Source organism: Chenopodium quinoa, unplaced genomic scaffold, assembly GCF_001683475.1.
Source record: "Chenopodium quinoa cultivar QQ74 unplaced genomic scaffold, ASM168347v1, whole genome shotgun sequence".
NCBI lineage: Eukaryota > Viridiplantae > Streptophyta > Magnoliopsida > Caryophyllales > Amaranthaceae > Chenopodium > Chenopodium quinoa.
In genome coordinates, this window is record NW_018742484.1 from 8,096,723 (window position 1) to 8,113,805 (window position 17,083).

Sequence of the window (17,083 nt, forward strand, 5' to 3'; positions counted from 1 at the left end):
CAGCTTGCCGAAGATATGTTGCTGATCCAGGTTCGGATCCGCCCCGTTATCTGCGGGGGGACCTAGACTTCCCATTTCGGGATCAGGCTCAGCGAGGTACCGGGGAGCGCTGAAGACGCAAGGGTGGCCCGGATCTGTGGGTGCCCTAACCCAAATCCATTGACCTCTCCAGTCCTTGTCTGAAGAGTCGTTTGGCCACATGGTTAGGTATTGGGGCCGGGACTCAATCCGGTACCACCCAGAACCATGGCTTCCGTGCCCACTTTGAATATTTGGCACTAGCCGATGGAGCTTTTTGAAGCAGTGCAGGTTCGGCACGTACTTGAAGAACTTGCAGACCCATAAGTATGTCATCACCCTTCGGATGCTGGTGGGAGTTAACTGACATAGAGAGATGTTGTAATGGATCAGCAAGTCTCGGACGAATACGTCCAAAGGGAACCTCAGCCCGTACTGAAGCTGTCTTGTGTACACCCCCACATACCCCGGGGGTGGACGATGGATTCTATCGGATGCCGAGGGCATTCGGCACCAATACCCATCAGCTTCAAAAATGCCGTAATGCAACTCAATTTGCTCGGCAAATCAATATTGATCGGCATTCTCCACCCACCATGGGTAGGGGCGGTTCTTTATCATGGCCGAAGCAACTTCGGCATTCTCCCATTCTGAAAACCCGGGGAGGATATCCCAAAGGACAGCGGGAACTTCATCATCCCGTCCAGAAGCGCTCGGCTCCTCCGTTCTCTGAGGAGGAGCCGAGGAAAGGGGAGTCGCCCTAATCCCTTCAGCAGGGTCAGACTCTGGCCTTTGTCCATTCCAGGTCCCAATCCTGTTCCTAGGATCGGGAATCGGCCTTGCTCTTCTTGGAGCACGGGCTCTACCTCTAACTCCTCTTGCCATTGATTATTTCGAAGAAAAAAGTCGAAAGAAAAGGGGAAGGAGTTCGAATTCGAAGAAAAATAAACTGAAATCAAAGGAATTTACCTTAATCTGAAGCGAAAGTTGCCGATTTACGAGTTCGTAGTGGCAAGTCTCAGTTTCTAAGCTTAATGCTCGGGGAATTTGCGAAGTTTTGATGCGGGTTCTTGGTTTCTCTCTCGAGAATTCTGGGTTTGTGTTGGTGAATAAGTGAGGAGAGATGACGCGCCTCTGTTTATATCTCCAGGTATGGGATACGAGGAGTCTGCGTTTTAATTTCTCTTAAATACTCCACTAAGTAACCGTTAAACACATGATCTTGTGATTAAACTGCCCATTATCCGTCCAACTTCCACAATCATCTGCCTTAACCGTTGTTATCTCATTAATTACGGTTGAAATTCAAATTTTTGGATTAATTAAATCATTTACTTCCCTCCTTTTCTGAATTAAATCAAACCCGACCCGTCATCCTTCCAAATCGGGTCTGGGGGGCAAGTTGTTTGGGTCCAATTTAGTCCAATTGGGCCTAAGCACTAAATGATCCAATTAAAAGCCCAAGGTCAAGGTTCAACTCTCCAATTGTGCTAAAGTCAAAGGTCAGCCCACAAAGCAAGCCAATTGGGCTAAGGCCCAACCTCTCCATGTATAATGAGGTATAAAAGCCATCATATTGATAGATTCAAGGAGAGATTCATTCTGATTCATTCATAGATTCATATGTTCATTCATATATTCTGATATATTCCATAAAAGCCTCAAGCAACAAACTCTCTTGCATAGTGTCTTCTTCTTACACATTGTACTGACTTTAGCATCGGAGGGGCCTTCCTCGGCAACACCCCCGAGGCTAGTTTACGTGTGTTTACTGTGCAGGAAACCTTCGGCCCAACATAACTTGGACCGAATCCAGCCTTCTCCATTTCAGCGGACCTTCGGCAAGGTCCCATTGTTTTCACCCGAAACAAATTCGATTTCAAAAATTAGGGGGAAAAAAACCCTAATTTTCAAAAACACCAATTACACAAAATGAAACAAACAATTATACAACAACCACACAATACCTGGTTCGAAATTGATGAATTGCTTGGTTGAAAACTTGAAATCCCAGATTCAGATATTTTTAAAGGAATTTACCCTAAAATATTTTTCCTATTGATCGAAAAAGAGGAATGAGAGAGAAGCAGAGGTTTTAATAAGAGTTAATTGGAGGGAAAAGGGGTGTAATAAGCAATATAAGAGGTCACATGTCTCGCATACTCGTGGTCAACCCCAGAAAAAATAGAGTCAACACCGGAAAGTAGCATTAGGTTGTCTCTGACAAAAAAAAATTATAATGTGGTTTGAAGTTACAAAAAAAAATTCAAAAGGTTGTTTTAAATAAAATGGACACTTTAAAAGGTTGTATCTGACAAATTTTCTTTTGTTTTATTTGTGAATGTGAAAATAAAAATTAAGAAAGCGTGAGTGATTAGGGCACAATTGTATATATGACTCTTAACTCTTAAGAACAAAAATTAATAGATGTATAAGTATAATATAGATTAGACAAAGTGTTTTCTTTACAAACCCGTATTTTGTAAGATATTGTCTGATTCGGTGTATATTATATAGCTGCTTTAATTTATTGAGATGAAATTACGAGCAAAGAAGGAAAGTGATGTGTTAGGGACTTAGGATATTTAACTATTTATACATGTAAAGGATTGAACGGAATTTTCATTGTACTATGTCTTATGTACTTGTCTATATATATATATATCGTCAGCACTATCTATTGAAGGTGAGTTGTATTTTCCCAAATACTCGTACATGTTATGAAGAGCTCATTAAGTTGATATTAGACATAAACAATACTCCATAGAAATGTTGATATTAGACATAAACAATACTCTATAGAAATAAGGAAACTGAGCCACTAATGCTTATATTGCGTACGATTAGCTTAGAATCTTCAAAAATAGTAATTAAAAATCAACAGAAAAAATAAGGGCCCAACCGGGTTCGAACCGGTGACCTCTTGATCTGCAGTCAAATGCTCTACCACTGAGCTATGGACCCTTGCATGAATAATATTCCTCAAAATATTATATAACCTTATTAATAAGGTTGAACTTTGGAAATAATTTCCGCTTGCTACTTTTATATTTCACCACATCTAATCGATTCCTTGAAAGCTGAGTCCTTCAAAAATTAATCAAATCTCTTAATTTAATTTATAAGAAAATCATAACCAATAGCTGGAATCGAAGGGAAGGTAAAAAAAAAAAAACACTTATGCATAATTTTGAACCATGTTTTGGAGTTTAGATATATTAGAAATATGGATATTCCTATACTAACATATTTACACCGTACATATTTGTGTTCGACGATTACAAGCTCAATTGTCAAGACTAGCCAACTTAACATAGTTAACGTGTATCATGTAACAATTTGAATTATAAACGAACCAAAATCAAGCACATCAAATTTTGGATAACTAAGCATTAATAGATTTAATTATGAGCTCGTGAAAATCTCAAGTTCAACTAAACTTATTGAGTTTGAGTGTTTGATGTACGTCTACAAAGAATTGAAGAAAACTTCGACTAAAATTAATTTTCCTAAAAATTGAAGTATACTCTTATTCTCTGATTATGAAAATGCATAATGAAGGAAAGATTAGTCCCATAGTTTTAAATAAACCAAGTTTGGCAAGTCGTTGTCCTAAGATTGCAATGGATTTTCTTTAATACAATTATGTCTTTTTTCGTAGACTATGATTAGTAGATATTTAGTAGAAAACATTAAAATCACGGATAATAGTCAAAATTATGAAATAATCATAGTTTGAATATGTCCCTCAAGATTTGAACAAGTTGCAGCGTAAAATTGAAGAGTTCCATTTAATAAACAATTGATAGTTCAACATCAACCCACATAGTGGTTAACATTGACTATTATGTTAAGTTATGCATTGGGTGGTAAACCCCTATCTTATCATAATTCCTAACTATTCTTTCAAATGCGTTTATACAACTTATTTCTTCACTTAGATATAGTAGGTACAACAACAAACCTTTACTTTCAATTTACACAAAATTAATACTTCGTAGCAATAATGACTATAACTCACAAGGAAAATAACATAGAAGCATCTCTACATCACTTAAGTACTTAACAGAGGGATCGCTTAGGGCATCATATGCATGTTAAAGGAACGCGCACTCGAAATTATTCTGTTTAGGATATGTGAGAATGTGAGATAAGAGGCTAGGGTTGGCTGATAGGAATAGAAAACATTGTTTGTTTGTTTTGGAGAATGGGGATTAAGGGAATAAGGATTTAAACCCCTCTTATTCTACCAAAGAAGGATTGAATTATTGGAAGATAAAAAAAAGAGTTAATAAGTTTATTAATTTAACTATTATCTCTATCTTATTTCCAAGGAAGAAAAAAATCATTGTACAAGATGATCCTAGTCAACTCGTCATATCCAATATTCCTATCATTATCCTCTTACTTACCATTTCTAAATCCTTTTTCTTGTGTCTTATCCTTGTTTCATACATCAAACCTAGAGGGAGATGGAACTAAAGTATGTACCTCTATAGCTTCAAATTCAAACACCAATTGTTAAAGTAGATCTACACAAATACATATCCTCACTAAAAGAATCTCTCTTTGCTTTTCACCTGTACTCCAACTTTATACTGAAGAACAACACTAAGATTAAAGATAGACTGACTAGTCATGTATCTTTAAAACGGCATATACCAAATATCACTCATAACCATAAAATTCCACTTATAGATAGGTTAGTACAATAACAGCACCAGCACCACCCACTTTGTGGTAAGCTAGGCTCCATGAAAATCATTACTCGCAGCAGCTCGTATCATCATTCATATACTTCGTACTTATTTCCATAAATAGGAAGTCATACAGACCAGTGACATATCTACGCCAATTTTACAAAACGTATGTCACAGTCATTTACCATATATACTACAAGTATATATATAAACAAACTTTCTGTCTCTGATAGTATGTGTCCTTCGGTCTTCATACTCACCACACCGTATTACTATCTGTCTACTTAGTTTGGTCGCTAATACTTTGTAGAATTGTATGATGTGTGCTGTATAGACGCCCCTGAACAAGGGTTGTGTTTTCTCAAGCCTTAGTCTCGTCAAAAATATCCAGAAGGGAAAGAGCCTGCAAACACACAGCATAAGGATATCAGCTTAACAAGACCTCAATAGTTTTAGGTTACATAGCTCAAATAAGTGTGGTACGCAAACACCTATCATGTTTGATGGGTATTTAGTATTTACCTCTGGAACGCTTAACTCAAGGCGGAACTTGGGACCGTCATAGTGATGAAGGATTGGCCTGAAAGCATCCTCATCCAAAGGCTCACAAAGTTTCCTAGACTGAACTCTCACCTACCAAGTAAATTCAGACGATAAGTACACGAACAAAAACACACAACACCAGTATTATCTTACCCTAAACTCATCAATACACACATACTCACACCTAACTGTCATACTTCAGAAAATAATCTTTCAACTAGACACTCGAATCCAGATAACAAGTAACCCAGTATGCTTCTAACTAACTGATGTAAGCGAAAATACATAAACTGAAATCTACCTGAGCAGGAAACCGAGATTCGCCAGGGTTCTTTTTGTCCTCCCAGGCTGATGGATCAATGTTAGTCCCTCCAAAACTTGCAGCCTGTAACAAAAAAAATCACCATATCATTAGCTCTCATTTTCCACTACCTAATCACAATCAAGTTGATGAAAAACTGGTAAATCAAAAGTCAGTTTCCTTCCTAAAAATCAGCAAACCTAAAGTTATGAGTAACATACAAGTCATAACTAACTACACCAACACTAAGTAAAGTAATTGAAAGTATGACTCACCTCATATATACCATGAAGCTGATGGGTAGAGTAGTTGTACAGAAAGAGGGGTAGCCCTGGAGTTATCTGCCTCACTGAATCGCGGTAACGTGGTGGCAAACCTGTAAAAGTATTCAAAACACATGATCATCTCGCCCATTTCCAACCACTTCATAGATCAAGAACCATATACTACCACTTTCTAACCATATATCTAAAGCTACATAAAATTAATTGAAAACAACATAACATATTAAAATCAACCCTTTAATCTCATATTTGTCAGATTTTAAGCATGATCTTATATCCTTTGCAAGTACAAACTACCCTTAATATAAGATTAATTGTAATATTGAAGCACCATATTTGTCAGATTATAAGCATGATTTTATCTCATAATAACGACTAGTGAATTGTCAATAATTCAAATTCATTTAGCATCATCATACATAAACATAGATAATAAATACAAATTATAATGTAGGAAATACAGAAACCGAAAGCGTTTCGTGTAAATCGTGTTACATACTCCACGGATTATAGCTATTGCATAAACACATGTCATGTACAATACAAGTCACATAATTCCAAATTTCCAATCTCTGAAATACCACATGCTTGATGCTTCCAATATAAATATATACCCTTTTAACATTCTAAATCATATACCGTACAAAATACAATTAAAATCAAATTAATTGAAATCAATAATCCCACAATTGACCGAACTAAAAAATCTTAATTTGTCATGTACCAATACCATTTTACAAACTCGAGTAATACGAATAACACCCAGACAACGCAGACTTAACAACTACAAGATGTAATAACAATAACAATAACCAAGAAAAAAAAAAAAAAAAAAAAAAAAAAATAAGATGGGATAAGATTAACATACCAAAAAGATGCCTCTTGAGATTCTCCTCCATAGTATCATTATTGCAAACAAAGATATAACCACCAACAGTTTCATTTCTCGGAAGTGCTTCAGAAGGAGGTAAAGTCTTAAACCTCTTATCAACCCCACTTTTACTGTCACCATTATTACTGTTACTATCCTTATTATTACCGCTGTTATTCTCCTTTTTTACCTCTTTGTTCTTCTTCCCTTTCCCTCCTCCGATCACATGATTTTGACCAATAATATCATCCCCTTTCAAACTCACATTCTTGTGCCCCTTTAATCCAACATTATTATTATTTTTAATAACATTATTGTTATTGTTAATACTATTAACATTAACATTAAAATTCCTCAAAAATTGATCATTCTGATTATTGATATTTCCAATACTACCCTTTGAGTAAATCCCTTTGTTGAACCCGCCGTTGAGATTGATACCCGACCCGAGCTTCCAACCATCGTTGAAGGAGTTGAAATCGGAGTTGTTAGGAAGAGGGGTGTTGTTGTTATTGACGAAATTACCCTTGGGCTTGGGGTTGGGCTCGAGATTTCCACCGACCCGAATATCGAAATTCCGGCGATCCTCTGTTTTCTTAGTGGGGTAAGAATTGACGCTCCAGATTGAATCGTTGAGAGAAAGATTGGCTAAATTTGAGGTGTGAACACGAAGTTCATCGCTGAATTGAAAAAATGATTGTTGATTATTGCTCTCCATGTGTTCGACGAAATGTCTCTGAGAAAATTGAAAAAAAAGGGTTAATTAATTAAAAAATTTGAAAATAAAATTGTGGGTTTGATTTTGGTGTATGATTTAAGAGAGAGTTAAGAAATGGGGGAAGATGGAAAAAGGGGTTATATATAGAGAGAGAAAAAGTTGTTTTTTGAGGAAAGTTCAAGGAAAATCAGTGAGATAACGTGTTAAGTTGTCAAAGGTAATGAAACTGTACAAAAGAAAAGGAGAGTTACACGAGAATTATAAGGAGTATGATTTAGTGTACATTTTTTATGTTTTAGAGTGGATGTATATAGTCAATTAGTTTTACGAGTTTAGTATAAGCATTAAATATCTCTGATAAAGTAAATTTGTAAATCTTATAAATAAAATTAATAACAATTTTACACATCATTATGCATAATTAATGCTAATTTAATATGGTTTTATCTAATTAATCTTTTGTCAAAATGTCATGAGTAAAAAAATTTAGTACTATAAATAATTAAATATAATATTCCGTACTTTATAGATTACTAAACGGGTACTCGTAATATTTAAGCTATTACAAGAAATTTTCTAGTCACATAAATTAATTTTCTTAAATAGAATACTCCATAATTAAATTTTAAAGAGTGGGTTTAGGTGAGCGAAGAGGAGACTAGCGTCGGCAAAATAAAACGCGTAAAATTAAGATAGATAAGAAATTGAAAAGATAGCATCTAGAAGAACGGATAATTGGAAAAAGTCATAGGAATGTCCTAATAATTCTAGGATGTTCGGTGAGTTCACATTTGGAGAAGATACTTTTAAATGTAAAAAAAATGGATATTTTGCTTAGTTGCTAAGGAGAGCAAAGTGTTGTAAGTTAAGACAATAATAATAAATAAAAGGGGTAAGTGACAAGTGTATGAGAGTGACAAATAATAAGGTTGTTGGTATTTGTTAATAAGTAGACTAATGGTGCATTTCTATTGGTTGAGTTGTGTCATGGATTTTGGAAATCATGGGGTACATATTACATTGATGGTGATTTTGTTCATGTGTTTTGATGATGTGGGTGAATTTAACGAGTGATTTTGATGATGTGGGTGATTTTAAGTGAGTGATTAGGGATAAAGATGTGGTGGCTAATTGTGATTAGTGATGGGCTTATGTTGTGCATGAGTGGGTTGGTTTCAAAAGTTGGTTTTTGTTAAGTGGGGTGGATTAAGGGCTAGAATTTGAACCGAACATGGGTCTATGCCACTATGGTATTGGTGAGTTATGGCTTTATTTTTATGGTTTAAATTAGATTTACTTTTTTTTTTTTTTTGTTTGGGTGTGTGTGTTTTTGAGTATGCTTACTTTTATAGTTAAAGACATGTAATAGGGTAGGTTCTATTTACATAGTTTTCACTTATCTGAGCTAATCTAATCTTATTAAAATTTATTTTATTTGTTATTTGTAGTTGGATAGCCCTTTAGAAAACCTATTTTTTGAACTAAACTAATCTAAATTTGTATGAACTTATTATACTTGAAATAAGTGAAAATAAGGTGAACAAAATAAATCCTTATTTTGTATTTTAAGTTATTTCAAAAAAAATCTAAATAAACTCAACTTTTATAGAGTAAAGAGAAATAAATTTATACAAGTTTAGTTTGTTTGAAATAAGAGTTATTCAATTCAAATTACAATTGAAACAAGTTCTATCAAGTTTAGTTTTGAAATAAAAAAAAAAAGCTCAATAAGAAGAAAATCAAATGAATTAAACTTGTTTAAGGATTGTTTTAAAAAAAAAAAAAAAAACTTTTGTAGAAAAATAGTTTTTTCTTTTTCCTTTATTTAGTTTGTTAAGGTGTGGAAAACTATTTTTCTTTAGCAAGCTATAAAATTGTCACATGTTGTATCATACTTTTTTTTTTTTTACTTATTTTCTATTCCGTATGAATTTATAATGTTAGACGTGATCAAAGTTAGCCCAAACCAATTCGGCCCAAAAAAGACTCGGATTTTGGGTAGGATTATTGAACCAAACTTCAAGTTCGGGTCAGGCTAATCCAATATTTCAATTTGTTTGAGATTTGTGTAGCATAAAAATTAGTTTTAGTTAAAATTTCAATCGGACAAAAAATAGCCTAAAAATCGACTATTTTTTATCTGATAAAAAGGTTTGAGCACTTTTCCAGCCTAGCCCATAATGCACCTTTTTAGCATAGATCGACCATGATCACTGAACAGGTATAATTTAGATGAACTTATTTATTTTTAATGAATTAATTCAAATAATATCTTACCAGATCAGACATGAAACCAAGTATCATCAACAGATGGGCCGATAAATCTGTCTTCTTTTTAATCTGTTTATGGACAACTGAACATAATTTTTTTTTTTTTTTTACACGGTAAGAAATGGGGCTACCCTCCTATCACAGGAGGGTGAGGTGACCAAGTAAGAATCAAACCCAGGTCACTCTTGGGGAAGATGGAGGGACTAAATGTCCCTCCACTCCATGATCCTCAGATAACTGAACACATTGTACGGAGTAGGTCTTTTGCATGCTTTGCAAAAATAAAAAATCAAAATCCAATCGTCAAGCTATCAAAACTAAAAAGGCCTCCAAAAGCCCATTTGTCTATTTAACCTAACGAGTAGAGCCCATATGGTCTCAACATCCTCCATTTACATTTTCATTTCCAACAGTTTTTAATTCTTTTTTTTTCATGAATTTAGCAAGAAACCAGGCCCGGTCTTATTTGGCCCAATATGCCCTGACATTTTAGCCATTGCTTAATATAGCCCCTTTACTTTTAGGAATTTAGCCATTTGACCTTAATAAGGATATGATATGGACCAAAAACCTTTCAGGCTTAAAATACATTTTTGGTCAGCCTAGCCCCTTTAATCAGTTGTAGTTAGTACTTCCATATAAGTAAAATCGTGTCCGATTCACTTGATTTTTACTTATACTACTTTCGTCTCTTATTATTTGCAACAAAGGAATATTTTATGTCTCACAAATAATATTTTATTATTGAGAAATGAAGGTAGTATAAACTTATTTCATTTAATCATATATAACTAATATATAAAGCTAAACTTTTAGCCAGTTCACGAGACAGCGACACTTGACGTTCCAACTTTTCGCCAAGTGTCGTGCCACATTGGCGACATATCATGATGGTAAATAAGATTAAAAAGTTATTTAAATTGTTTAGGATAAGAGTTATTATTAAAGTTAAGATTAAAAAGTTATTATTTATGTTTTATTTTCAAAAAACAATTTTTTTTTTAAGTTAAGATAAAAAAAAATTATCAACGTATAAAGAAAAATAAAAATATAAAAAAAAAAAGTAAAATAAAATGCTATCATGTACTCCATGAAATCATAAGAAGCCAAAATTATTATTGTCCACCCGAAATTCTATAGTCTGACCAAATACAAACTTTCCATCCTACATTCGAAAATGCATCTATAAATATCAAAGAAAAAAAATAATAAATTAAAAAAAAAAATGTAGAGATTAATATGTGTTCAATGCTTAGAGTACTAAAAGCCTAAGATTACTCAAATTGTTTTAAAAAAAAATCACCCTTCGATAAAATTTTATAATTACACTTTCCTACATAATTTTATTTATTATAATCAAAGTAATATAAGAATTCCATTTATACAAGGAAACTAATTAAATCCAACTAATATAACAATTCTATTCTTACGAGGAAACAAGTACTATTTCTGCGCACGTAATTTTGGCTTTTTGACGATCAATTTTTACGCATGCAACTTTAAATTTAGTTAACAGGTATAATTTTAAATATTTTTTAGCAGATATTAAATCCTTTAATTTTCATTAACAAGTACAATTGTTAATTTTTTAAGTGAATACTAAAATCATTCTTAATATACATGTTTGTGAATGCATGATTATTAATTATTAATCTTAGGTGCCGTTTGGTTGGGGGTATTCAACAAAGGGAAAGGGAATCAACTGTCATGATTCCGTTGATTCCCTTTGTTGATGTTTGATAGACAAATTCAATCATTCCCTTTACCCCTCCTATTACCCCATTTTCCTCTATTTTCATTCCCCCCCCAAGGGAATCACTCTAACCCCCAAACTCCTTTTCACCCAACTACCTTGACCAACCTTTTAACTACCTAGACCACCCTCGAAACACCAAGTGCCCACCGACACCACCACCCAACCACCACTAGAACCAAAATCCCAGCCCACCACCGACGACGACAACCACCAACCAGCCTTCTCCACCCACCGTCGGCGACCGAATCAGTTCCCCAGCCAACCCACCTCCCTCCCCTTCCGGCGTCGACCCACCCCCTCCCTTTCCCTGCTTTCCGCCATCTCCGGCGATCCCCACCTTCTTTAAAAGCAAAACCCGCCCCTCCCTCTCCCACCGCGGCATCAGATCGACTTTCCCCTTACCCCAATGCCGCCGGCGACCCAGCCTAAACCCTAATTCTAACCCGAAAAACCGATTTGAAGAAGAAGCAGCTACTATGAAATTTTTGAGTTGTAGACTCAATTATGAAGATTGATGATGGTGTTTGAAGTAGCCAAGCAGAGGATCAAAGCCCAAGTTGGAGCAGCCAGCCAACCAATTCGAATTGAAGAAGAAAAAGGGGGCGGGTTTAGGGGTCGAGTTTCGGCGGTTTGTGCAGGGGCGTCGCGGCAATTGCGGTAAGGGGAAAGGAAAGGTCTTGATCGGCAGTAGGTTAGGGTACTGGTAGGTGGTTGCCGGCATTCAGGGGTGGTGGTAGGTGAATGGTAGATTTAAGGGGTATTGGTGGTTGACTGGTTGTAGAAGGAGGATGATAGTAGTGGTTACAAATGTGATTCCCTTTGTTTATGTAAAACAAACAACAATACAAAAATGAGGGATTAGCTTTCCTTTCTCCTCCTCTCCCTTTGTTGATTCCATTCCGTTTACCTTGTGTAAACCAAACGACCCTTTAGTTCTTTTACTCTTTTAGATTTTTCACCATATTTCCAAGCACCATTAATGGAGGCTATCAAAAACGGTAAAAGGTATGACTAAATGAATTGAATTTTTTATCATTAATTTTAGTATTCTTCATAAGTATCAAAATCTTTATTACTATATATATATATATATATATATATATATATATATATATATATATATATATATATATTCATAAGATATTATTGTTGGGAAGGAACAAATATCCATTAGAATAGCGTCAATTGCCTGTTAGGAAATTATTCTGTAAAATATTTGTAGTAAGTAGAATATTTTTCTTACTAGTTTTTCTGTATAGTATCAATTACCCCTAATTACAGGAGTATTTTTAGGAGCCTCTTTAGGCAACTGCTTTTGTATATAATTCCTGTAATCGCTGCTCTCAAGGAATACACAAAAAAATTTGTAAACCCAAAAACAGTCCCAAAACGTTTTTAAACCTTAATTTGGTATCAGAGCCAGGTTCCTGTTTTTCCGGCGACCGGTGAACTCTCGGCATCATCACTTACCAATGTCGACTGAAAATTAGTCCATAGTTTCGAAACCGGTTACAATGGAGGAAGTATTGCAACTGTTTTCACAGTTAAACTCCAATAAACCTGCCAATGAAGCCACAAACCAGACTTTTCAAATTTCCGAGAAATTAAACCATGAAAATTATACAAAGTGGACCAAGCTAATGCAATTGGGAGTCGGAGGGCGAGGCAGGCTCAATCATATCACCGCCTCCCCGTCATCTCCCGATGATCCAGAGTATAGCAAGTGGACTCAGCGAGATTCAGTGGTTATTTCTTGGATAATCGAAAACATCGAGTCGGACTTACAGAACCAATTTCTAGACTATCCTACTGCCAGAGATTTATGGAGAGGAATAGAAACCATGTACGGCAACGGAAGGGACGGACTACAAATCTTTGACCTCACATTCAAAGCCAACAAAATCCAACAAGGCACAGATCACATTGAGGTGTATTATAGCAAACTTACCTCGATTTGGAAAGAGATAGACAGAAGATTACCCAATCCGATGGTGTGTCCAGAGGATAAAACCATTTACAATCGGTTAATTCAACATAACCGATTATATCAGTTCCTAGAGGGACTCAATGACAATTTGGACAAAGATCGAAGGGATCTATTGAACACAGACCCACTTCCGTCTATCGAACATGCCTATGCAACAATCCGGCGAGTTCCCGGCGAGGCATAATGAAGACGGACAAGCCCTCATCGGTAGACTCATCGGGCATAGGGAGTGGTTTTGCGGTGAAAGGAAAGGCTGAGAAACCCCATTTCTGGCGAGAAGACGACCGGACTCATCTTAAATGCACACATTGTGGTGGAACACGGCATACCAAGGAGGGATGTTTTAAAATCATAGGATATCCCGATTGGTGGTCGGAAAGGAAGAAGAGAGTCAAAACTCCGAGAAGAGGAGAACCCAGAAAAGGGGGCTCAGCGGCGGCATACAGCAACGCCGGGAAAACCATAGAGGAAGCAGCGGCAATGGAGGAAGGAGAAGATGCCTTTACAACTTCAGGTTTGAATGAAAAAAGTAAAGGTAACCCTTTAGCTTTAATCTGCCATTTAAACTCCCAAGGATTCTCAAACAGGGAAGATCATTGAGCGTGGTATTGAAGAACACGGACTGTACTATGTTGACCGGATGTCTCAACAAGGCAGTGCATCGCTTGTTCGTGGATCGGTCGAACACCAACTCTGGACATGGCACCGACGTTTAGGTCATCCATCTCTAAGGTATTTAAAAAAACTTTTTCCATCTCTTAATATTTCGAATATTGTTTTTTATTGTGAGGCTTGTATTGTAGCCAAAAGTCACAAACATATATACCCTAGTAGTACTAGTCGAACTGAAACTCCTTTTGTGCTTATTCATTCGGATGTTTGGGGACCAGCTCCTGAATTTAATAAACATGGTTTTTTTATATTATGTTACCATTATTGATGATTTCACTAGAATGAGTTGGGTATATTTTCTTAAAAATAGATCTGATGTGTATGACACTTTTATCTCGTTCTACAAAATGGCCCAAAACCACTTTCAAACCCAAATACAAATCCTTAGATCCGATAATGGGGGGAATACAAAAACCTTTATATGGAATTGTTTGTTACCAACAATGGCCTTATCCACCAAATTACATGCCCTGATACTCCACAACAAAACGGCGTTGTCGAAAGAATAAACCGAAGTCTTCTAGAAATGACCCGAGCCATGATGTTTGAATCTCATGTTCCACCTTACTACTGGCCCGAAACCATTGCACAGCCAATTATCTTACCAACCGTCATCCGACCAAAAGCCTAAATTTTGCCATACCTCTAGATACCCTCAAAAACCACACTATTGTCCCTACTGCCCACTCCTTACCTCCCTGGGTTTTTGGATGCGTTGTTTATGTTCACCTACCCAAACGCAATCGAAATAAACTAGAACCAAGAGCAGTCAAATGTGTTTTTGTGGGGTATGAGATTAACCAAAAAGGGTATGTTGTTTTGACCCAGTCACAAGTCGCCTATATACCACCATGGATTGTGACTTCGTCGAAACCGAATACTATTACCACCACCTTAGATCTCAGGGGGAGAGTACAGTTGATAATCTAAGTTGGTTAGTCTATCCAGAACCGAATGTTTCTGATCCGAAAGAACAGGTAGGCAAAACCACCGAGACGACTGACAACACTGTACAGTTCAACCAACCAAATACCTTGCCTGATGATTCTACCACTCTGTTTGAGAATCCAACTGAAAATGAGGTATGTACACCAAACATCTCAGATTCTTACCATATTGATCCTGAACTTGCTAATACTTCTCCTGAGCCTACTAATGTCTCTCCTGAAGAAATGGTGATAGAATCAGAAATGCTTCCTGAAAAGGAATATCATGAGCCATTAAATGAGCAGCAATCTGAAAAATATGTGCTACCTCCCCGAAGCACAAGAGGTGTTCCTCCGAAAAGGTATGATCCAGATTTTGAAGCACAAAGGTCGAAATATCCAATCAACAGACCTGGAGAAGGAAATCTATCCCAGACAGCTAAAACTTACAATGCAGCTATCTACTCTGAATCCATTCCTACTACAACTGAAGAAGCTCTCAGCAATAAACACTAGAAGAAAGCCATGGAAGATGAAATTAATGCACTTATCCGGAACAAGACCTGGGAAAAGTGTACTTTACCGAGTGGAAAAAGGCTAGTAGGATACAGATGGGTGTTCACAATAAAGTACAAGGCAGATGGTAGCATTGAAAGATACAAAGCAAGACTAGTAGCCAAAGGCTATACTCAGACATATGGGATAGATTATGCTGAAACTTTCTCACCGGTGGCAAACTTCAACACTATTAGAGTATTGTTCTCAGTGGCTGCAAACAAAGATTGGCTTTTACATCAGTTTGATGTAAAAAATGCTTTCTTGCATGGAGATCTCGCTGAAGAAGTATACATGGAAGCTCCTCCAGGCTTCTCCCAAGACTTCTCAAATGGAGAAGGGTGCAGATTACGGAAGGCTTTATATGGCCTCAAACAGTCTCCCAGAGCATGGTTTGGGAGGTTTACTTCAGCAATGAGAAGATTTAGATACAGGCAAAGAAATTCAGATCACACCTTGTTCTTCAAGAAAATAAGGGAACTGACAACATGCCTAATAATATATGTTGATGATATGATAATTAATGGGGACGACAAAGAAGAGATAAATTAGTTGAAAGGAAAGCTTTTCAGAGAATTTGAGATGAAAGATCTTGGGAATCTTAAATATTTCCTGAGAATAGAGGTACTCAGGTCCAAAAGGGGAATCTTTATTTCTCAAAAGAAATATGTTCTCGATCTTCTGACAGAGACTGGAATGATAGACTGCAAGCCCATTGATACTCCATTAATGATGAACCACGAGCTTCAGATAATTGAAGGTGCGGACCCAACAGATCAAACACTATACCAGAAACTGGTCGGGAAGTTGATCTATCTGTCACATACTCGACCAGACTTAGCCTATGCAGCAGGGGTTGTCAGTAGATTCATGCATAAACCTCATAAACATCATCTTGAAGCTGTATACAAAATTTTAAGGTACTTAAAGAAAACACCAGGAAGAGGAGTCATGTTTGAAAAACATGGCCACTTAGACCTTCATGCCTTCACAGATGCTGACTGGGGAGGATATCGAGATAGCAGAAAATCCACCTCCGGATACTTCACTTTGGTTGGTGGAAACTTGGTCACCTGGAAGAGCAAACGACAAAAGGTGGATGCAATGTCTAGTGCTGAAGCTGAATTCAGAGGAATAGCAAAAGGAATAACGGAGGTTCTATGGATCAGAAAGTTATTGACAGAGCTCGGATATGCACCTAAGAAGAGCTACAAACTGTAATGTGACAATATAGCAGCAATTCGTATTTCAGAAAACCCAGTTCAACATGATCGCACAAAACATGTGGAGATCGATAGGCATTTCATCAAGGACCACCTAGAAGCAAAGGTGATAAGTCTTCCGTTTGTGAGATCCGAAGACCAACTAGCAGATATTTTGACCAAGGCTGTTACAACACAGGCCTTTGAAGGAGCATTATCCAAGTTGGGTGTTGAAGATCCGACAACCCAACTTGAGGGGGAGTGTTAGGAAATTATTCT

General features: G+C 36.4%; 2 protein-coding genes and 1 non-coding gene across 3 annotated transcripts; 1 reads left to right on the top strand and 2 right to left on the bottom strand.

Moving 5' to 3' along the window:
* Positions 1-2,910: 2,910 nt before the first annotated feature.
* On the bottom strand, positions 2,911-2,982 carry TRNAC-GCA. Its single transcript has one exon. It is a non-coding gene; the product is annotated as a tRNA-Cys (tRNA).
* A 1,677-nt stretch (positions 2,983-4,659) lies between these two features.
* LOC110719714 (B2 protein-like) lies at positions 4,660-7,633 on the bottom strand. Its single transcript, XM_021898703.1, has 5 exons — positions 6,715-7,633; positions 5,838-5,938; positions 5,563-5,646; positions 5,241-5,351; positions 4,660-5,121 (listed from the first exon to the last, which is right to left on the bottom strand). The coding sequence occupies exons 1-5, from the start codon at positions 7,433-7,435 to the stop codon at positions 5,080-5,082; spliced, it is 1,059 nt and encodes a 352-aa protein (XP_021754395.1). The 5' UTR covers positions 7,436-7,633; the 3' UTR covers positions 4,660-5,079.
* An 8,551-nt stretch (positions 7,634-16,184) lies between these two features.
* LOC110719248 (uncharacterized mitochondrial protein AtMg00810-like) lies at positions 16,185-16,823 on the top strand. The gene has a single exon (XM_021898147.1). The coding sequence runs from the start codon at positions 16,185-16,187 to the stop codon at positions 16,821-16,823; it is 639 nt and encodes a 212-aa protein (XP_021753839.1).
* Positions 16,824-17,083: the final 260 nt, after the last annotated feature.

What these genes read in the sequence shown, in the direction of transcription:
- LOC110719248 (XM_021898147.1), top strand. Translation starts at nt 16,185, where the DNA reads ATGAAAGATCTTGGGAATCTTAAATATTTCCTGAGAATAGAGGTACTC.
- LOC110719714 (XM_021898703.1), bottom strand. Translation starts at nt 7,435, where the DNA reads ATGGAGAGCAATAATCAACAATCATTTTTTCAATTCAGCGATGAACTT. An exon ending in AATCTCGGTTTCCTGCTCAG is followed by an intron (nt 5,352 to 5,562) that starts GTAGATTTCAGT and finishes TTTACTTGGTAG; the next exon opens with GTGAGAGTTCAGTCTAGGAA. An exon ending in TTGAGTTAAGCGTTCCAGAG is followed by an intron (nt 5,122 to 5,240) that starts GTAAATACTAAA and finishes GTGTGTTTGCAG; the next exon opens with GCTCTTTCCCTTCTGGATAT.